Raw genomic sequence first — 23281 nt, forward strand, 5'->3', positions numbered from 1 at the left:
GCTTCGCTCGTGCTTCTGCGTCAGCGTACACTAGCGTATAACATATTCTGCAGGTAACCCTACCCGGCAAAACCGCACAACGAACACTGTCGAAGTAATAACGTCCTGCAAAAGTCAATGCGGCAGAAAAATTGAGCATCTCTGGGAGCTCACGCCAGCTACCTAAACTATGATGGCCAAAAGTGGCCTCGCTCGTGCTTGCGTGTCAGTGGACACTAGCACACAATAATCAGCGCAGGTAATGTTTGCGTGCCAAGCCACGAAACAGACCTAACAAAATTCAAATTCGAAGTAATCTCGTAGCGCCCACGCGAGGGACTCCGCCACATTGACCCATGAGTTACTTCGCGGTACTGTCAGCGTCAATTGAAACGCGAACAAGCCAATTGAAACGCGAACGGCACAAATCGCAGATATTATACTAGGGAGGCAAAATACATGAGCAGTTGATTTTCCCATCGAAGCCGAAAAGACCGCTCTTCTGAAATGTTAATAGCCCACGCCTGTACTTCACCTCCAGCCTATAATATGCTTGATTTTTTGTGCTCGCGTTTCAGGTCTTTTGTTCGCATTTCATTTGACGCTGATAGTACATCCGCGCGTCAGCGGGCACTCTCACAATTCGCAGCGCAGCTAAACCTATGTACAAGTGCATGCTGCAAGGCAATTGGCATCAAATCTGAACCAAGTGATGCCGTGCAAGCAAAGTAGCCAAACACAGCAAGGCAGACGCGCGGGTGAGGCCATATCTTACAAATAAACTTCCCGCCTCAAGGAACTGCGCCATACAAAGGTTACATAAAATACAAGCGTCGTCAAAGTTACATCACTAGAGAGAAAAATTCACGAAGAGAAAAAAATTCCACACAGGCAAAGCTCAAACTTTGCTTGCTTTCCCCTTTCTCTTTACATTTGACTAAAACGAAAAGCGAACAGTAAACACAAAAAGCATTAGTCCGGTAATAAGCCTGAAAAGTGTCTTGCGATTCAAGGGACCCCTGGTCTCTATTCTTCAGACGCGCCCTGCGCGGACGCGGTCGGACGGCCGGGCTATCAGCTAAGGTTTCCAAAAACTCGCGGGGCTGATTAGTTCCGTCTCCGCTCGACGCACTTCCGAAGCCTGGGTAGCGCTTGGGAAGCTTAAAGCGAGAGGGGCGCTTCCTCTTCTCTAGGTTTTCTGGTGTCCCCCACCGACCTGCGCGCGCTCTGCGGCGCCCTTTTGACTTTTGTGTGGCGGACCTTGTACCCTTCTCCTTAGGACGCCGCCCCCGTCACATGCCTTATAATCCCTGCTGCGGTCCCTCAATAGGGCATGTGGCTTACACCCAGACTGCGCATGATTAGTAGGCCGGGCTTTTATGCAACGCTCGCGATCTTTTGAGCGCCGCGGTGGCAATTTTGAAAAGTTACAGGGTTGGCCGGTCCTCAAACTCGCGGGCTTTATGAACCGCACCTTTTTAGTTTCAGCGCAACCGTTCACCTTGCTTTTATTTGCACGCCACCGCTTTTTGGGAACTGCCTTAGTGTGTCTGGATCTGTTGCGAGCATCTCGAGTTATCGCGGTGCAATCATGCGTTAAGATGCCGGCCCTCGCCGCAGCATCAAAACTCAATGTAGAGATTTTCAGAGGCCCGTCGAGTTCGCGATTTTTCTCGCCGCGCAGCGAAGCCACTTGCGCTTTGCCTAGAGTGCCAGGCGACGGCTCACCTGAACAACCGTTCGCTCCCGTGATTTCCGCTGAACCCCATGGTTCGCTCTCCTGCTGTCGATATTTCGGCTCTGCGCCTTCACCTTTCTGGGTTGCAGCAAATATCCATGTGGCATCACTTTTTAAACGCGGCGCTCCGGCTTGGTGCTTCAACGTCGCTATCCGGTAACGCACAGCTACGCCCATTCCCGCGAAGCTTTCCTTCCTCCTCTCGCTTCTCTTTCTCCTGGAGAAGCCTTCGCGTTTCTTGCTCTGCTTTTCGTTCTACAATCGTCTCCCACGTGTCGTCTGCCTCCTCGACTGGCACCTCCTCCGCCTGCATAACATCCAAAATCGCCTCTCTCATTTTAGTGGGGTCCACTGATAAGCCTGGTTCTTCCAAAATTCCAAGGAGGTCCTCTATCTTGAACTTCTCCATCGCGGAACACACCTCGTGCCGCTAATCCCAGCTAAAACACAAGCCTCAGCTTGAAGCGAACAAAACTCAAAACTGGCAAAATTTCATTTCCTAGAAAACACAAAACCTACTACTAACATCTGCCTGTGCTAGTGCGGTCTGGCGAAACGAATGGCAAACATCGGGCACTCACCCTGCCTAGATACAGCTGACGCCGTCAGTCCCGTAACTGCCGGGGTCCGTTGGAGCCGGTGACCTGACGTGTCCACGTCTCGGCCAGCAGAAGCGTAGCTGATGCCGTCAGTCACGAAGCTGCCGGGGTCCGTTGGAGCCGGTGACTTCACGTGGACATCTCGAGCAATTCAGTTGTTGGGACGCAGCTTCTATCCCACCGCTGCCACCAGTTATTAGGATTAGGTAGCGTGGTCGGGCCGGAGAAGGGACGAGGATGGACGGAGACGGGGTTACGAGGAAAAAAACAAGGAAACACTTTATACAGGCTATTTACATCATTTACAAACAGAGCAAGTGAGAGTGACTCTCAGTGGAAGGGAGCTTCTTCGACCACGGGAGTCTACGGGAGTCTCTCGACCACACTCACACCCGAGTTAAATAGGGTTCGGATTCCCGAGATCCCTGACTGGGGAATAAAGTTCGAAGAAAGATGTCCAATCGGATGGACAGATGTGGACGCTGGTGGTACCACCCACGGCAGGGCAGTGCCGGGCTGTCCCGCTCTCTCGCAACTCGGTCGATGGGAAGAGGTAGAGGCTGAGTAATCAAACACTGCGGGAAATGAATTTCCCGCAGTCTACCAGAAGGTGAACGAACGTCCTCGTACTTCCCCGCCGGATGTCCAAAACGCAAGACCTCTGTCGAGGACACAGCCGTCTTTCAATTAACAGCAACAGCTTGACCTTGCGCGGCACCACTCCGTCGTCCGGCGACTCGAGGGTATACTCGGCTATCCGACGCCGCCACCGTCGCCGCTGCTTCCACCGTTTCCGCCGCTGCTGCGGCAGTCGCCAGCCCTCGCCGACTTCGGCCTTCGCCGGTCTTTGGCCTTCGCCGCCGCCGCCGTGGTCCCCTCAGTCGAGGGAGTCCGCTGCCTTAATCCACTCCGGCTTGGGGGAAGGGGGGGGGGGCACCCCAAGCACTGCACCCTACAGTCTTATTAACAGACAGGAAAACCACATTTACGTCGGCACTTACGAGCGAGGTACTTCGACTCAGTGGCACTAGCCATCGAAAAACAGCCCACCATCCTCAAATGGACTAACTGAGCGGCTTAACAAGACCACTACCGATATGATTTAGATGTATGTCAACGATGGCCATGTGAACTGAGATCGCATACTGCTTACATGACGTTCAAGCCTTGACCATGCTGGACACTATGCTTCTTCAGGATCCTGCTCTCTCTTCTGTCGTGGGCGGTGGCCAACTGTTGGTGACACAGAAGCCGCTCGCCACCTTGCTCGACAGCAAATCCGGGGCCAAAAAGAACACGACGCCCGGCGCTACAACCTCCGCCACAGCGAGAAAATTTACCTGCCCGGCGACCAATGTGGGTGTGGAGGCCTGTTAGACTCCGAGGGCGCCCTGAGAAGCTTCTTGGCCGTTACATGCTACGCCACCTCAGCGAGGTAAATTATAGGAGGTGCTCCCACAAGGAAAAGTTCCGCTCCTCTTTACAGCCGACGCCCGCAGTGGTCCATGTGGCGAGAATGCAGCCATATTACACCATTAGTCCCTTTCCAGGGTCCACCCACGGTGCCGAAAACACTCGCGCCATTAACGTGCCTGTATTCCCCATTTTTTCCCCGCACGTGCGGCAGCGAGTCGATGCCTCTTGGAAGGGAGGCGGGCAATGCCACAGTGCCGACACTCTGCCGGCGCCACCTCGTGACCGGACCTTATATCTTGGCGCGTGGCCAAGCGTCTTCTTTGCCTCGAATGAGCGCGGCTGCTCTGCGATCCTCGTCCCAGTCAACGGTTGTGCTCTCCTGCTTCTTGCTATATTTTTTCGGTGACAATATGATCTGCGTTTGAGTATATTTTTCAAAACCCCGCCTGTAGTTATGGCTGTTTGAAGTCTTCGCCACGTGGCCACAGTGGCGCGCAGCAGTTGAGTAAGCCAAATGTTTCGCGAAGTTCGCGAACTTCGCAACAAAACAGCTCCAAAGGAGATCTCTAACCTTAGCGACTGGGTTATCTCCCTGAATGAGGATATCAGCTCCGCTAGCGTTGTGGTGCCAGTTAAGAAAGAGGAGCAGATTGCAGACTCAAAACTCTTACACCTGTAGCAGGCACAAAAAGGCCTCCAAAAACGCTAGAAGAAGCAAAAACACAACAAGCGACTACGCAAAAAGATCGCTGAAATCGAGAAGCGAATCGAGGAACATACACTTACTCTCCAAACACAACAATGGAGCCAAATATGTGAAAGCGTCAACGGACAGCTCAGAAATAAGAAGACATGGCATCTTCTAAGACTTCTAAGCTTGACCCAGGACGAACACGTCACATGTAACAAAGTCAACTGTACAGACTCATACATAAATATGAGGGTACAACTGAAGACCTAATCAAACAGCTAGCAGAACGTTATCTAAACACGGATGATGGTACCATACAACCAGGCTACTGGGGGCTTCTAATCCAAATTTAGACGCAGACATCACAGGCGCAGAATTCTGGTACGCAATTGGAAAACTGCGGACAACATCTGCAGCAGGACCAGACAAAGTAACAAATAAGACTCTCAGGAACTTAGACACAACGTCGATCGCGGCAGTTACAGACCTTATGAACATATACTGGCATGCAGGCAACATACCAGAAGAGTGAAAACACGTGAAAATCACTTTTATTCCTAAAGCGGGGTAAGAAACTCAGCACTGAGAATCTACGCCCAATTTCATTAACATCATGCCTAGGCAAACTCATGGAGCATGTCATCCTCAGCAGGATCCAAAACTGTGCGGAGGACATGAACCTCCTACCTAAAACAATGTTAGGATTCAGGGCCCAACTATCTACCCAGGACATACTCTTGCAGCTTAACAAGGACATAACTGAAGCTGACGAGGGATTAGGAACGAAAGCAATATTGGGTTTAGACCTTATTAAAGCTTTCGACAACGTCACCCACAAAGCCATTTTGGCAAACTTGTCAGAAATCAACCCCGGAGAAAGGACGTACAACTACATCCGATCCTTCCTCACTAACAGAACAGCAGTAATAACGGTCGGAACAATAGAGTCTGCCCCAATCACACTAGGAAGTATAGAAACACCACATGACTCCGTCCTGTCCCCTTTCCTTTTTAACCTCTCCCTCATCAAAACTCCCCCCAAATTGGCACGAATACCAGACCTACATTACACATTCTATACAGATGACATCACACTTTGGGTAACCAAAGGATGCGAAGGCTACATAGAAGACACACTCCAAGAAGCAGCGGACATCATTGAGACATGCGCATGGGAATCCGGCCTCACTTGTTCAGAGCAAAAATCTGAACTTTTCGTGATCCGTCGTAAACAAAGAGGTAGGGCGTACTACGACTTCCCCCCTCAAATAAACGTCTATGTTAATAGACGATCTGTCGAAGAGGTACAAACCATGAGAATACTGTGGTTGTATTTACAAACAAATGGGAAGAATACTGACACACTCACTAAGTTAACATGCACCGTAGAGGCGATGGTGCGATTAATCCACCGCATAGCTAATCGAAGATAAGGGATGAGGGAAATAGACTTATGTCGACTATTGCAGGCGTTTGCGCTAAGCAGGATACTCTATGACACCCCTTATCTCAAATTTGCGAAAGCAGAAAAGGACAAATTGGATAGCATGATACGGCAGGCCTACAAAGTTGCGTTAGGACTCCCACTAAATGCCTCAATCGAAAGGCTTATGAGGTTAGGAATACTTAACACCTACAATGAACTGAAAGAAGCCCATTTAATGGCTCAAACAGCCAGATTAGCCAATTCCAGAACTGGCAGGAGTATTATTACCAGGCTTGGAATTAACTTTCAACCTACGAATAAAGATGCTAAAGTAGACTTACCCCACGACTATAGGACGGCCCTACTAATCAAACCACTCCCCCAAAACATGCACCCCTTGCCCCATGAGGGTAGAAGACAAGCACGAGCCAAAGCCTTACATAATAAATACGGACAATGCGCTGGAATACTTTATGTAGATGCGGCAGAATGCAAACATACGAATGCCTTTGCAATCGTGGCTGTGAACTAGAATGGTGACCGCATATTCTCGGCAACGAAATCCTCTGAAACGGCAGAAGAGGCGGCTATAGCTTTCGCCCTAGCGCATGCTCAAGACAGCATCCTCAGCGACTCCAAAATCGGTATCAATAATTTCGCAAAAGGGTAAATTACCAACACCTACCCTAGAATCCTTAACGCAACCAAATTCTCACCAAATTATTCCGAATTGATATGGGTCCCAGGCAGTGGATGAGTCTGGCTCCCTGAATTTCACGAAGGACTCCATGATCACATATCATGATCTCACCAATCATTTTAAACTAGAGGAGAATTTTCCCCCCTCCGGACAAAAGCCTGACTAAATAACAAGAAGTTACTTGGCGTACGAGATCGATACGCTCCCCATCACTCCTCGAGCAGATTTATCCAGACCTTTAAAATCCAAACTGTCACCACTGTGGCCAACGAGCCACCTACGATCACGTCCTGTGGGACTGCAAAATAGAGCCACCTCCGGTTGATCTAGTTACCGCTCCTTCTCTCGAGCGGTGGGAGACCGTGCTGGCTAGCTCTGACCCCAGAACGCAAGTTTTGGCGGTGGCGTGGGCTGACAAAGTGGTCGAGGGCTGCGTACTCTCGACCATTTAACGCGCCCTCTTATCAAGCTCTTTCCGGCGAATGAAATGTTTTGCAATCAATTCGCTTTCGGTTCGGCGCCAAGTTCTTCTTCGGTCCGGCGCCGTCTTCTCTCTCCGTTCCAGCGTCAAGGTGGCGCGCCAACAACGGGAGCTAGAAGTATTTGATGATTAAGGGAGTGTTCCCGAGGAATAATCTCGGCGTCTTACTTAGTATGTTATTTCCCTTCAGTGTCCCTTTAAACCACTGTGGCTTGCTGTATAATGACATCGCAATGTTAACAAGAAAAAATATGATTAGTTTATTTAAGTAGCGCACCATATTGCCAGTGTAAGTCTGTGTTTATGCACAAAGATTCCATAATATAATTATGTGAGATAGTTCTATCACACTACTTCCTTTTCTTCGTACTGTTTGATTAAATTTATTTTTACGTAATATGTGTTTTTCGATCTCTACTGCACTGCCCGCTTTTATGCCGGTCGCGAGGGTGACTGTCGCCTTTCGATAATTTCTTACGTGTAGGTAGCCCTTTCCATTTTTCTTGCATTACATATGAAGTCAAGGATACCTGCCTCTCCATTGAAACACAATTGTGCTTCCTCATTTCTGTATATCTGTATGGTGGCGTGTTTGATTAGAGATATATTCCTATACGTATTTTGTTTTCTGTTCTCTGAGAACATCATGACATGGTTAATAGGGTGTTATATTTATGTTTGCATGAATATATTATGTTTGCGATGCTGATGGGCGGCTGCAGTTCAGTCAGGCTGTAATATAGCCCCTTTATCCACTTAAGACTGGAAGATTAGATAAGAGGGAGCAGCGGAACAGGCGAAGGAGGAGATAACAGCCTCAAAAAAAAGGGGGGGGGGGCTTTCAAGCTTTCAAGGGCACTCGGTGGAATGCATATCTGCAACAGTTAAGAGTTAGAGTGCTCATTTACAAATAAAATTCTTTTTCTGCGCAGTAAAGCTCGCGGGAGATGCCACCAACAAATTTACTGAAGCGTACGTCGGGGTCTACGACGACACCGGGACCGCCATGCTGAAAGGAATGTTCACAGTGATGGATCCCGTGAAAGCGGAAAAATGCGCCGACGGTGGTGCCGGCGCTGGTGCTGGCGCTGGTGCCGGCGGTGCAGGTGGCGCTGGTGCCGGCGCTGGCGCTGGTGCCGGCGGTGCAGGTGGCGCTGGTGCCGGCGCTGGCGCTGGTGCCGGCGGTGCAGGTGGCGCTGGTGCCGGCGCTGGCGCTGGTGCCGGCGCTGGTGCTGGCGCTGACGCTGGTGCCGGCGGTGCAGGTGGCGCTGGTGCCGGTGGTGCAGGTGGCGCTGGTGCCGGCGGTGCAGGTGGCGCTGGTGCCGGTGGTGCAGGTGGCGCTGGTGCCGGCGCTGGTGCTGGCGCTGGTGCCGGCGGTGCAGGTGGCGCAACCGGCGCTGAAAACGAGGTAAGCGGAAGGCACGAATGTTGTGTGCACGTCGCAATAGTAAGTGCTGACCTTAGCGAGTGCATGGTGTCTGTTAAGTCTGTTAAACACGTAGCAATAACGCTTATAACGAATGTTAGAAATGACCACGGCGGAAATAAAAAATGAGGTAGCAATCGTTGTTGCTGGGTCTGTTTATCTGCCGTCGCAAATCTGCAAAGATTGTCTGCAGCTTGCTCATAAATATTACATGTAACTAACTCCCTCTTAGCCGTGGCCGTTGGTGGAGCACCCATCTTCTGCTTCGGGAGGCGATGGGTTCGACTCCTATACTGCTGGCAGGGCGCCCACCGCTTTCCTCATATGGGTACAAGCCGTCCCCCGGCATGGTATTCGGCTTGCCAGGGTTCGATGGTTTTGAGCAGGAGTTTTCAAATTACCCCACTGTGTAAGCCTCACAGGCAAAGTCAAAGCACATTATTCAGGCAATGTTTTTCTAGGAGGCAGACAAAGAGGAAAAAAAAGAATGCCTGTCTGAGTGTCGGCCCCCTCCCCACACACAGCACTCAACAGCATTGTATCGTAATCAGTATTAGTATCATCACCATGAAACAATTTTTAATAGAACAGTAAGACAAATAAAAAAAATAAATACAGCAAGGTGCACTTATCTATAAAAAATGACATGTTGTGAAATAGTGAATACAAAAACAAAAATAGCAGTATAAAAGACATTTTCATGCAGAGCATATAATTTGAGTGTATACTTAGCACATCCCAAAAAAATTGACCAAGGTTGCGTCGACAGAAGGTAGGTGTTTATGTTTGTATTAAATACTTGCACTGAACCATGGTTTATAATAATGTTCATGACGGTGTCGTTATTTTTCGAGAAATCGGGGTTCTGACGCGAAAATATTTGTGTTCCATGATTTATGCGCGTTTTTTTTGTTATATGAGGAATGTTGCAGGTTATATAGGTGTTTTTTTTAAACATTTCTCTGAGAACGTCGAAGGATTCTGCCTCATTTGAGAGTATAGAACTATTGCTAGCTCCATATACCTGATATCCGTGATAACAAGGGTCCTGTGTTTTTTAAAAATGCACACAGTGCTATGCGCGGTACATTAGCTATTTCGCATAAGACTTTTTTTTGTAATACACGTAGTTTCTCTAGATTTGTTTTCTTAGTTGTGCCCCATACAAGCTCAGAGTAGTGTAAACGTGAGTGAATAAAAGCGCAAATAATATTTTCTTTAGCCAGAATAGTAACAGAGCTTTTTATTATATAGATGACTGCGATCATTCTTGAGTTATCAGTACGGATTTTTTTGCTGCATGTCTGGGCCAGTTTAAGTGCTCCTAGAAACTACTTCAAGGAACTAGTTTGACTTAAAGTGCTCAATTTACTCATCCTTCAAGTCAATAAAAATGTCTTGAACACTTTATTTTTGGTTGAAAGAGGCCGTATTTAGTTTTTTCGTGTTCAGTGCTAACTGATTTGTGCTAAGCCATACCAATAGTTTACCTAGCCAACAGTTCGTTTGTCGCTCAAGGTTTATAAAAGCTGATACTGCGAAAAATATGTTATTGTCATCAGCTTATAAAATTATTTCTGGAATTAGAGGTAAGTTTACAATATCCTAATTGAAGAGAAGGAATAATTATGGCCCGAGTATGGTCCCTTGTGGAATCCCACAAGTAATAATACCAATATCAGATCTCGCCTGGTTTACTGCTGTGCACTGATATCTATTTCTAAGATAGCTCTGAACTGAACCTAAAGCAACCCCCCTAATTTTGTAGTAAGCAGTCATGTTTGATGGAATTAAATAAAGCCTTTCCGGAAATCTATAAGCAACCTATTTTTATATATTTCATATATTTATTTATTCAGGACAATTATACGCGACTATTCTCTTGGGGGATCCGACAAAAGACAAGAAACTGCCTTACGAAATCACGCCTCCCAGGGCAAACAGCGGCCGACGCTCAAGCAAAGATCAAAACAACATAAATACCACTTTAAAAACTGAGCAAAGCTGAGAAGAAATCTTTTCTTTTTATTTTTGCAGGGCGAAAATCACTACAGACACAAAAACAATATCAGGCATACAATGCTGTTTGAAATCATGGATTACAGAAGGTATTTAACATAAATACTGTGAAGACAAGCTAGACCGAGACGGCAAGATGCTTGAGGCAGACGGCCGTGTCCGGCGTTTATTCTACCGACGAACCCGAGGCACGAGCCACCGGCGGAGCCCCGGGATGATGATTTTCCGTCCAAGTGAAAGAAGATGATGCGTAGAAGATGACGATGGTATGTACAAGTGCAAGATGATGCATGGAGGTCAAGACGATGAAGAAGGCTCACACAATCTTCCCGGGGGGTCGGAAGCGGCCATCCTGGCCGCTGTTTGGAACCGATGTACCGCGGCGCACAAACGGCTTCAGACGGGAAACATGGACAATTTCAGTACCGCAGTGGCGTCGATCGGCTGGGGGAACAACAGGTGTGACTGAGTAATTGACTGGAGAAGTCTGGTTGATGACCGTATAGGGACCAAGGGAGCGGTGGTGAAATTTGTCACTAAGGCGAGGGGTGCGCAGTGGTGTGTAAAGGAGAACTTCGTCACCAGGACGGAAATGGACCACACAATGAGTAGAATCGTATCGACTCTTGCGATCTTCCTGGCAGGCTTCAGTGTTGAGGCGAGCAAGGTGACGGCATCTGGCCACATGGGAGACGAACTGGGCAGGCACGGACGCTGAGGAATACTCGGGCGTAGAGAAGAAAGAACTGTCGAGAATTGTGGTGGGAGGGCGGCCGTAAACGAGGAAAAACGGAGAGTAACCGGTTGTGCGCTGTACTGCAGTATTATAAGCGAATGTGACGAACGGGAGAATAGTGTCCCAATTTCGATGATCCGGTGTCACGTACATGGAGATCATATCCGACAGGGTGAGGATGGTAGCTTGAGGTTGTCTTGTGAAGGGTGGATGAGGCGTGGAGAACGTCGGCAACGACTGTCGATAAGAAGGTCTTCCCGCGATCGCTTAGGAGCACCCAAGGAGCACCATGCCGCAATACAATATATCGCAAGAAGAAAGTTGCGACCTCCTGAACTGAGCCAGTGGGCACGGGTGCTTGTCTCAGCATAGCGCGTGAGGTGGTCGACAGCTGTGATGATCCAATGATTTCCTCGATCGGAGAGAGGCAGGGGACCATATAAATCGATGCCGACGACTTCGAATGGCGTGGCAGGACAGGGAAGGGGTTGTAGGAGGCCAGCGGGTGGAGAAGTCGGTCGTTTGCTACGCTGGCACAGGGGGCAGGAAGCGACGTATTTAGCGACGCTGGTGGACAGGCCAGGCCAAAAGAAACGTCTCTTTATGCGGTCGTAGGTTTTGTGAAAACCTAGGTGACCGGCAGTGGGGTCATCGTGGAGAGCCTCTAAGATATGGCGGCGAAGCACTCGCGGCACGACTGGGAGCCAGCGGGTTCCATCAGGGCAATATACGTAGCGGCGGAGGATGCCATCTTCGACCTTGAAGCTGCGCAGCTGTCGGCGGAGCCTAGCATTGGGTGAGGTCGAAGCGCCGACAAGGCGGTCGATGATGGGGCGACAGTAGGCGTCGGCTAGTTGCTGCGAGCGGAGAGCGTGTTTGGTGTCAGAGTCGTCGAAAGAAACTGCTTTGATGTGCGTCGAAAGGAGAGAGGGTCGACTGTGCACAGAAAAGGAAAGGCGTTGCGTAGAAAAACAGCCGGCGGGTTCCGAAAGTGGGCAGCGAGAAAGGGCGTCGGCGTCTTGGTGTTGGCGACCCGATTTATAAGTGATGTCGAAGTTGTACTCTTGGAGGCGCAGAATCCCTCGGCCAAGGCGGCCGGTCAAATTTTTGAGCGAAGACAACCAGCACAGGGCATGGTGATCGGTCACAACTGTGAAGTGGCGACCGTATAGGTAAGGGCGGAATTTTTGAACTGCCCAGACGACTGCAAGACATTCCTGCTCAGTAATTATGTAATTTTTCTCAGCTGTAGTCAGGGTCCGGCTGGCGTACGCAATCACACTCTCACGCGAAGTTGCGTCGCGCTGCAGAAGTACAGCGCCGAGACCGTGACCACTGGCATCAATCAGTATGCAGGATGGTTGGAGCGGTGTCATTGAAGTGGGCAAGGGTAGGATCCGAAGTCAGGGCTTGCTTGAGGTTGTTAAAAGCGGTGTCACACTGGTCATTCCACGCGAAAGTGCTGCGCGCTTTAAGCAGTTCATGAAGTGGGGCTGCAATAGTTGCGAAATTCCGAATAAAACGCCGGAAATAGGACGCCAGGCCAAGAAAACTGCGCAAATATGCAGTACGTTGAGGACTAGGAAAGTTTAGAACCGCGGTGATTTTGTCAGGGTCTGGACGAATGCCGTCGTGGCTAACTAGAGGCCCCAAAGTGGTAATTTCTTTGTGTGCAAAGTGGCACTTCTTGGTGTTGAGCTGAAGGCCTGCTGAAGCGAGGCACGTGAGAACTTCATTGAGGCGCGTGAGATGGTCGTTAAAAGTTGAAGAAAATATAACAATGTCGTCCAAATAACATAAATAGGTTTTCCACTTCAGGCCACGAAGGACAGTATCGATCATTCTTACAAATGTGGCTGGTGCGTTGCAGAGGCCGAAGGGCATAACATTAAATTCGTAAAGTCCATCGGGAGTGGCGAAAGCGGTTTTTTTCTCTGTCGTCCTCGTGCATGGGTATTTGCCAGTAGCCTGAGCGGAGGTCCAAGGTCGAGAAATAATTCGGCACCTTGGAGAGAGTCAAGGGCGTCATCAATCCGTGGCATCGGGTAGACATCTTTGCGGGTAATTTTGTTGAGTGCACGGTAGTCAACACAAAATCGTACCGATCCGTCCTTTTTTTAACTAACACTACTGGAGACGACCGCGGGCTTGTTGAGGGACGAATGATAATTCGGTGGAGCATATCCTGCACATTTTCTTCAATGACCTTTCATTCGGAGAGAGAAACCCGATAAGGCCGTCGCCGTACTATCGAGTTCCCCTCGGTGAAGATGCGGTGGTGGGCAAGAGTAGTCCGTCCCAGCGGTGGGGAAGTAGCATCAAAAATGGCTTGGTGATTGCGAAGCAAGGTGAGCAATGCCTGACGTTGATGCGGCGTGAGGTCCGGATTGATTGTCTTGGATAGGGAAGTAAGAGTGACGTCTGAGGACACGGGATGTTGAGGCAGAGGGGTGGTGAGCACCATCAGGGACAAAGGCTAGGTATCCACTACGCATGGGAGTGACGTTCCTTTAGGCAACACGAGGGATTCACGTGAAGTGTTCATGGCCGCTACGATCGTGGAGCCGCTCCAGAACCGTACAAGGCTTGACGGGAAGGCGATTCCGCGTGCAAAATGACGATGAGATGGTGTGATGAGTACGTCCCCATCTGTGATGCGGTCAGAAACAACGGAAAGGAGTTGTTCGCTCTGAGGAGGCAAAACAGTATCAGCTGCGGCAATGAGCGGATGAGGTCGGTCAGAAAAATCAGATGAAAAATCACTGTCTGTCATATGGATGACACGGGCACCACAAGGTATTAAAGCTGAAGCTCCAGACAAGAAATCCCATCCAAAAATCATCAGATGCGCACAAGGGGAGAGCACAGCAAACTACTTATGATGGCGGACACCGTCGATAACAACGCGCACAGTGTACTTCGCGAAAGGGCGCAGCGTAACATTATTTGCTCCACGAAGTTCAGGCCCATCGTATGGAGTCGTCACTTTCCGCAAACGGTAGCACAAATCAGCGTGAATAACAGAAATTGCAGCCCCTGTGGCAATCAAAGCTTCGACCGGTAAGCCTTCAGCTAAAGCAATCATATTGGACGGGCGATCTGGAGGACTTTTAATGAGTTCGCAAAGTGCAGTTTCACCTCCGGAAACTGCATCGCTTAGTTTTCCGAACGGGCGCCAGGGAGAACGGTTGCAGGTCGGAGTGGGGACACTGGGCGGCGATATGGAGATGGAGACCGGCGTCGGGAAACATAGGCCTCACTTGGTGCAGACGAGGATATCTGTGACGAAGAGGAGCGGCGAGGAGGGCTGGAAGAAGTTTGGCGCTGATAATAAGTGGAGGGTAGCTCACTCTCGAAGGGTGCGTAACCGCGGCGTTCGTCCTGAAGGCGTCGACGACAGAAGCGGGAGATATGGCATCTGATACCACAGTAGTAGCACACTGGTCGGGATGGACGCCAAGGTGCGTAATAAGATGGCGGAGTTGGAGGCGTCGCCATGGCGTTGATGTGGTTGTATGTCGGAGCCGGTGGGGGTGGGAGCATAAAGGGAGGGGATGATGCGGCGACTTGAGCGTAAGTTGGAGCTCGGGGGGGGGGGGGGGGGGGAGGGGGCAGGTGGGTCGGATGCGGCAGATGGCGGTGGAGGGTGGCAGATTGTGGCCAACTCTTCTTTAATGATGTTGCGGAGACCGGTGTCATTCGAAGGTGCGGGAGGATGATCACACCCGTGGCGGCAGAAAGGGCCGAGAACTTGGAGCTCTTCGCGGATGATCGATCGAATCAGTGTGCGCAGATCGAGGCCAGCAAAGGTTTGGGTGGTAGCAAGGCCGGGCAGAGCGAGGCCGGGCTGTGCGAGGCCGGGCTGCAATCGAGAGGATTGCAGCTGGTCGAGGCGTTGGCAGGTGGAAATAATGGAATGAACACTTGATGGATTTTGGGCAAGTAGGGTGTTGAAAGCCAAAAAATTGATTCCTTTCAGGATGTGGTGCACGCGTTCACTTTCCGGCATGGTGGGACTAAAACGCCGGCAAAGCGCTAGTATGTCTTCTATGTAAGACGCATAAGATTCATCCGGACCTTGAATGCGGGAAGCGAGCTTTTTCTTCGCGACCTCAGTCCGAGCAGCCTGGTCGGCAAAATACTGACGGAAGTGCTGTTTGAAGGTAGGCCAATTGGTAGTGTGGGGTTCGCGATTTATGAACCAGTTTCGGGCAACCTCAAGGAGGTAGAAAGAAAGGTTGAGGATTTTAAAGCGTTGTCCCACCGGTTATAGGCATTTCAGCGTTCATAGGTGTCGAGCCAGTCATCCGCGTCTTCGTCTCAACGACCAGCGAACATAGGCGGATCACGTTGCCTGGTGGGCGTGGTCGGAGGAGGCGGCGCAGGTGTAGTCGATGGAGAGGGTCCAGCAGGGTCGGGGTGTTCTTCGGTTGACATGACGATGGTGGTAGGGCCGAAACGGCGACCGGATTGCAACTCCAACGAGAGGCAGGGTAGAAGGCAGCAAGGGGATCGAGTTTCACCTCCACCACTTGTGAAGGCAAGCTAGACCGAGACGGCAAGACGCTTGAGGCAGACGGCCGTGTCCGGCGTTTATTCTACCGACGAACCCGAGGCACGAGCCACCGGCGGAGCCCCGGAATGATGATTTTCCGTCCAAGTGAAAGAAGATGATGCGTAGAAGAAGACGATGGTATGTACAAGTGAAAGAAGATGATGCTTGGAGGTCAAGACGATGAAGAAGGCTCACAATACATACAACATAATTGAACTTGACACAGGAAAACAAATGGTTGGTCATTCGAAAGTGGTGATCTTCCTGTAAGAACAATTCCTTGAACATTTTGTTTAGTTTATTTAATTAGCGAATATTGGTTAACTGTTCTTGAATGATAGGATAGCGGTTTGCTAAATCCTATATCTGATAGCTTAATGGGTCATATTTGTAGTTGTTTCGAGCACGGGGCTTGGTTGTAATGTTCTTTCTTAACTCGTATGCGCTCCTTTTTTCCTGGCATTTTGTTTCGAAAGGAATTTTATCTTTCTGCTGTTGGCGATAAACTTCAAGACTTAGTCTGTATTTGTAGAATTTAAGTAGTTCGAGTATTCCATACAATTTAAGGATCGGCACACAGCTATGGGACAGCTTCATATTACCGATAGCACGTATTGCTGTTTTTTTGGATCGACCATAGGGAATCTAAATTTACTTTCGTCGTGGCTAGCCACACAAGCGAGCAATAGCTAAGACATGAATGTATAAGAGAGTAGTATACCTGTCGTTTTAGAGTAAGCTGTACATAGCACCTTGTGGGGTTGAATAATGGGGGGTTAAACACGTTCTCCCCGTTTAACCGCGGCTGACCCAATTTAAAACCGCGCGGACCCCACCCCGTGGTCGCGTACGCTACCGAGCGCACGGCGACCACGGCGGGCCTTGCTCTGAGGGAACAAAGGAACGATACACTGGCTGACACAAACAAGGCATTTATTGCTATAACAACAATAACGCCAGCTAGCAACAAAATACACTGAGGAATCGAGGATGTCCGACTCACTAGCACGGTTACAAGCGAACGTTCGCCCACGCTTGGGACCGGGAAGCTCGCGGACGTTTCGCGAGCCGCTCCGTTCGCCGCGGGCACCTCGGGGTCGGAACTTGCTCCCGTCACCCCGTCCCGTCGGGCCTCGGAGCTTCCCTTTGCCCTAGCGTGGGCGAACGTTCGCTCGTAACCGTGCTGGTGAGTCGGGCATCCTCGATTCCTCAGTGTATTTTGTTGCTAGCTGGCGTTATTGTTGTTATAGCAATAAATGCCTTGTTTGTGTCAGCCAGTGTGTCGTTCCTTTGTTCCCGCAGAGCACGGCCCTCCGTGGTCGGCGTGCGCTCGGTAGCGCTCGCGACCACGGGGTGGGGTCCGCGCGGTTTTGAACTGTGTCAGTCGCGCTTAAAAGGGGAGAACGTGATTATCTCCCCCTTTACAACCCCACAACCTAAGTCTGTTTAAGATGCCTAATGCTCGAGATATGTCAGTTTTAAGTGCTTCGATGTGTGTATTCCATAAGAGATTTTCATGGAAATAATACCTAGGAATCATGTAGTCGGAAATTGTTTTATGCCCACAGCATGAAATTCTAAAAATGGAATTGAATGCGTTGTTGTACCTTTAGAGCGGAGCCGCATAAAATTTGCCTTTACGTTTAGTGTCAGGCGGTTACTTTCTAGCCATGAGGTTAAACCAAACATCCAGTTGTTCACCTTCCTAAACAGTGTATCTAAATTCATTCCCGAAAAAAAAAATAACCGCCTCGGTGTCGTTCGCATACAAAACCAAATGTGAAACACCCAGCATGTTTAAAATATCATTTATGTTAATCAGAAATAATACCGGCCCGAGGATGGACGCTTGTCGCACTCCGTATGACACATCGTTATTCCCTGAGCATACACAATTTATTACAGTATATTGTAAGTGGCAAGTTAAATAATTCCTAAGGAGGGTGCAAGCTATGCCCCGGATACCATAATGCGGAAGTTTTCTTAAGGGTATGTCATGCTGGTCATGCTGTGCGCTATTGAAGGCTTTTCTAAAATCGAGGAATATACCTAGAGTTAATGCTTTGTTTTTTATGTTGTGCAAAAATTTGTTCTTTTATTCAAAGTAGTGCTGCCTCTGATAACTTGTTTTTCTGAAAGCCGAATGGTTGCTTTACTATGATAATTTGTGTATATAATTTTCGCTTGAAGCGTGTACTTCACTTTTTCTTCTTCAGAAAAGGGGCCACAACGGGTTTTACCGCACAAGGCGGAATTCTCTCTCTCGCAGATAGATTTCCCATCGAGGAAAACTGAGGTGAGGGACGCCCTTTGGTCCTCCAGGAAAATACATAAATAAGCAATAACTGCGCAGGCGATCATACGATGTGGTGCGACAAGTCTCCATTAGCACTGTTAATAGTGCATTTTGCTTTTGCATTGGTCGCCTTCTTTTTAATTTCATTTCGCCGTCGATTTTTCGTTCCGCTGCTGCGTGGGCTTCTGGTGGGTGGGGATTGGTGGGCTTTGGGTGGAGGCTCATAGGTGGGAGATGCCGGTGGGTGCGCGGAGGTGACTCCACCACAGGAGGCTCCTGAGCACCTCCACGCACCCAAAGCAAAAATGCTTCTCCTACCTACGCGCCTCCAATCAACACAGATTTGTCACTCCACTTCATGTCATTGCCTGTGCAATTGCTATTTTTCTATTACCGTGGTAGCAGTAAAGTCCTCAGTCGGAGAAATAAATAAATGCCGCGGCCAGGGAGAAAAGTGTGCCGGAAGTTCTGGGAGTTCTTGAAAAAGCCCCTCACCAGGTTTGGAGATTTCAAATAAGCAAGCGCAGTACGTCGAAAGGACCGTTAGATCCTTTGTGCAAAATGTTCGAGCCATGAGCGTCCAGAAAGGCGATGAAAATTCAAATCATAACTGCTTCCTGCTCTCTTTCGGCGGACCCAATCTCCTCGTCCACTGCGCTGGCACCTAAGGCTTGGCAAGGGTAGGGTTCTTTTTCTTTTTATGAAGGAGTTCCAGTGGTGCCGAGCAGCTTGAAAGGAACTGGTCCTCAACCATCAGCTCAAATAAAGCCTTATATTCCTTCTTAGTGCTGGAAGGCTCTACCCAGCGCTCGAGGAAGTTCCTTAGTCGAGTCACAAACTGGGAGCACGTTTTCCCATTCATGGGCGATGCTCCCATGAACTTCTCTCTGGATCCTTCCTCCGTCAACTGAAATCGCAGCATTATTGGTTTAACTTGTCGTAGCTCGTACAATCAGGCGCAGCCATTCGACTAAAGCGCTCAGCGCCTCGCCGCTCAAATAAGTGGACCGTTCGTCCCGTGACCAACCTTAGCTCTGTGCCTCACGCTCAAAACGCATCAAAGAGGCATCGAGGTCATCGCGCTGTTCATTGAAAATAGGCATAACTTTGTGAGGGTTCATTTTGTTTCCATGTACCGCACCCCTCTTTTCCGACCCAGACCTGGAGTCCGTTTCAGAGGCACTCGCGGGTTCTCGCCTCAAGAACACCTCCCATTCCCTTTCAAAGCGAAGCCATTCGTATTTTGAATTTTCTATTTGCCTCTCCAACTCCTCATCTCTCATACGACTTTCGTGTTAGGATTCTTGCTTGCGCCAAGCGTGTTCTGCATTTCTCGCTTCTCGGCGCCTAGCCCTCTGCTGTTCAATTCACGAGAACTGTTCTTTAAATTCGAAGCCGTAGCTTCGTCCTTGCTCGACCAGTTTGCCAATAATAAAATATTTTTTATTTCCTCTTTCCAGTACAATTGCGGGGCTGCCAAAGCCTCAGAAGGCTTGAGTGGCAGTGCCCGGCAGCAGACGGCATATAAGTCATGCACCGAGCAGACAAGTGCAAAACAGCTCATAAAAGAAAGGATGTGAGAAGAAAAAAATGGATTCGAAAAGAGAAAACGCAAAAATACACACAATAGGAGAGAAAACAAAAACATGTGAAAACATAGCATGAAAACAGAATACTGGAACTAACAACGTAATTTCACAGGACAAGCTTTCACTATCTTTGCGGAATTAGCAGAAAATATTTCTTTGGGTAAGTGGTTAAGAACAGAAGGAACATAATGTTTTCGAAGACGCTCGCCATAACGGGTTCGCACTCTAGGCACGAGAAAACGGTCGCGACTTCGCAGATCTTTAACAGGAACTATGATGTACAAAATCATTTGTCCAGATGTGTTTAAAAACTAATGTTTCAGAAAATAGATGAGAAAAGTCGGGCATATGTGAAAGTTCGAAAACGGTACTATCTTCATCTCGTGACCTACCATTTAATACTGATTTAAGGGTGGATTTCAGTATGCTGTTGACCTTCTTCCGCAAAAAAAAAAAAAACAGTGCAGAAATAAGAGCAGCAAATACCATAGCGTGAAACACTGTAGGCTAAGGCGTATAATATTAGCTTGCGTACATACATAGGGCAAAGGGTCTTTACAGATTGCTGCAAAAAGGCAACTTTCCGGAGCTGAGAACAGACAAAACACAAATAGGTATTCCAAGACATGCCGGAATCGAAGAATACTCTTAAGTATTTGACCGTTCACGCAGACATGATTCATGGACATTTGCAATGAGCACAGTTTGGTCTGTGCAAACGAATTGACACATAATTAGGAATTCCCTTTAAACCTTTCAATAATTCCGAAAAAATACTAATTTCATCCTTTTATTGTTAACATTAATTAAGTTGTTGCTGAACCATTCCATAACTAACTCGCTGTCGTGTTGAATAAAAGATAATGCTATCTTAGAGTCCTTGTGTCTAGCAACTAAGAGCGTGTCATCAGCGTATTGAAAAACGGCTCAATTTGCAGACAGAGCTCAAATCATTGACATATAAATTAAACAAAGTAGGTGCAAGTATAGATCCTTGAGGAACACCGGATATAATCTGCTGCAGGCCACTTCTATATTTACCTAATACAACGAGCTGTGAACGATTGTATAGATAATTAACAAGAAAAGACAGAAAGGGCCTCTATACCCATAACTGTGGAGTTTATCTGACAACACATCATGATTAACAGAGTCAGACGCCTTGGAAACATCCCAAAAAAAGCAAAGCAAATTCATTTTCTTCACTGGAGCTGTTTAGAAAATCACATAGTTCATCAAGCGCGTTCTGCGTACCACGACCCTTAATAAACCCGAACTGATTACCACAGAACACGTCATGAGCTTCAAGAAAACTGATCATTACCATCGAAAAGTGTTTTTCTCAAATAAGCGCAATGCATTGTAGGATCGAAATGCCACGATAATTTTCAACTTTATTTTTTACTCCATTCCTATGGATAGGGAAAGCCATCGCCTTCTTCAAGCCCTCAGGCACTATTTGGGTGGAAATTATGCCATTGATAATCGCGAGCAGAACATGCTTTATTCGTTCAAAATTTCTGATAAGCGTATCGACTGAGATGCCGTCCCACCCTGGGGACTTCCACCTGCTAAAGCCAGAAAGAATGCAACGTAGGTCGTCTTGAGTGCAAGGTGGCAGAAATGCTGAGTCAAGCACCGATAGCAAGCTGCAAGATGGTAGACTGCGTACTTTTGAATGCGCAGCCAGACCAGCAGCCGAAAAAAAAAAGCATTGAGCTCATCAGCAAGTGCCAGAGATAACGCCTTAAAGTTGCGCGCAATGGAATCAGCTACGTTCCTAGGTGCACAGCCACGTAAGCGATTAACAACATCCCAGGACCTAGCTGGCTTCCCTTTCGACGCCACGAACCTTGCCTGGAAATATTGACGTCTTTTTGATCGGAGTAATGCATTTGCCCTGTTGCGGGCAGACCTGTACAGTGCCCTCAATTCAGTGTTCGTAAGCGAACGCCTACAACGGGCCCAAGCCATTTCCTTTTCTGCATTAGCCGATATAACGTCGTTGTTAATCCACGAACAATCAGCCTTTCTTTGTTTTATGGTTATAGTTTTTTTACAGGACTCTAACAACTGTGTGAAAGTTTCAACAAATGAATCGTAAATAGAGCTTTCGGAAGTGTGAGTTACAAACAGATCCCAGTCGTACTTTTTCATTTAATTTATTTCATTTATTTTCTCCTTAAGGGCTCGAGGGCATTACATAAGGGGAGGCGAATTAACATGATGTAAAAAAATCTTGAACGTGGAAAAATGTGAAGAGCAAAATACAAAATACAATGAAGGCAAGCAAAAAGAAAAGCAAGAAAAAATACAGTAAAAAATGCAGACATACATCTAAGTCAAATAACAGCAACCAAGCAAGCGGAAGAGAAACAAAATTACGCTAAGGCGCAGAAATACAACTAAACTAAGTAACAAAAGAGTACAAAGGGGACCGTCTATTCAGGATGGCTGAAGTTTTAGCTTATTACGGAATTGTTTTCTGTCTGTGCATTCGGCTATGTTTTCGGGTAAGGAATTCCATAAGACTATTGCATGAGGGAAAAATGAGCTACTCATTGCAAGGGTGCGGGTGGAAATTCGTGCTAGAGACTGGCTGTGGCTTAAACGGGAAGATCTTCGTAGTGGTGTTGTGAGTAGCTCATGTCTGGACCGTGGGTGATAATAGAATGCGTGAAGAAGGCACAAACGAGATATGATGCGGCGTGATGCGAGGGACGGCAAGTCGAGGTCTCTTTTCATTGAGGTGACGCTGAAATTTCTTGAGTAGTTCGAGGTGATAAATCGTTCTGCACGGTTTTGAATGGCTTCGAGGTTAGTGGCGAGGTATGATTGCGACGGGTTCCAGATGGCTGATGCGTATTCAAGCTTTGGTCTGACGAATGTGATATGCTAGCTTTTTAATGTCTGAGGATGAGTCGGAGAGACTACGCCGCATGTAGCCGAGAACGCGTGAGGCTTCGGAGCAAATGGTTTCAATATGTGTTATCCATGATAGCGATGGTGTCATGTGCAGGCCAAGATATTTGTATGATGATGTGTAGGCAACGGGTGTAGAGTTGAGGTAGTAGGTAGTCTTAATCTGGTTGCGAAGGCGGGAAAATGTCATGACTTTACATTTAGTCGTGTTTAAAGGCATGGGCCATGTTTAACACCAAAGTGAGATAGCGTTTAGGTCTTGTTCGAGGGTGCACGTGTCGTCTTGGTTAGTTATGGCGCGGTATGGTTGGTTTATGGTTGGTTTATGGGGTTTAACGTCCCAAAGCGACTAAGGCTATGAGAGACGCCGTAGTGGAGGGCTCCGGAAATTTCGACCACCTGGGGTTCTTTAACGTGCACTGACATCGCACAGTACACGGGTCTCGAATTTCTCCTCCAAAGAAATTCAGCCGCCGCGGCCGGGACCGAACCCGCGTCTTTCGGGCCAGCAGCCGAGCACCATAGCCACTGAGCCACCGCGGCGGCTTATGGCGCGGTATACGATGCAATAATCGGCGAACAATCTCAATCTCAATCTTAATTCCATTGAGGAGTCAAGTTGAAGTCTGTCATCGACCTCGATTGTGTACAATTTATCTTGCTTCATAGCCCTTATCCCAGCTTGTGAAAAAACACGACAGCCAACGA

General features: G+C 48.3%; 1 protein-coding gene across 1 annotated transcript in view; it reads left to right on the forward strand.

Annotated features, from left to right (window-relative positions):
- Positions 1-23281, forward strand: part of LOC149371748 (uncharacterized) — an 85284-nt gene that overhangs the window by 25832 nt on the left and 36171 nt on the right. The window contains exons 3-4 of the mRNA XM_089581022.1: positions 7963-8247; positions 8413-8438. Coding sequence (XP_089437148.1) covers positions 7963-8247; positions 8413-8438 — 311 coding nt within the window. The remainder of the gene's footprint in view (positions 1-7962; positions 8248-8412; positions 8439-23281) is intronic.

This window comes from Amblyomma mixtum, chromosome 1 (assembly GCF_055824585.1).
Source record: "Amblyomma mixtum isolate Tamu chromosome 1, ASM5582458v1, whole genome shotgun sequence".
Lineage (NCBI taxonomy): Eukaryota > Metazoa > Arthropoda > Arachnida > Ixodida > Ixodidae > Amblyomma > Amblyomma mixtum.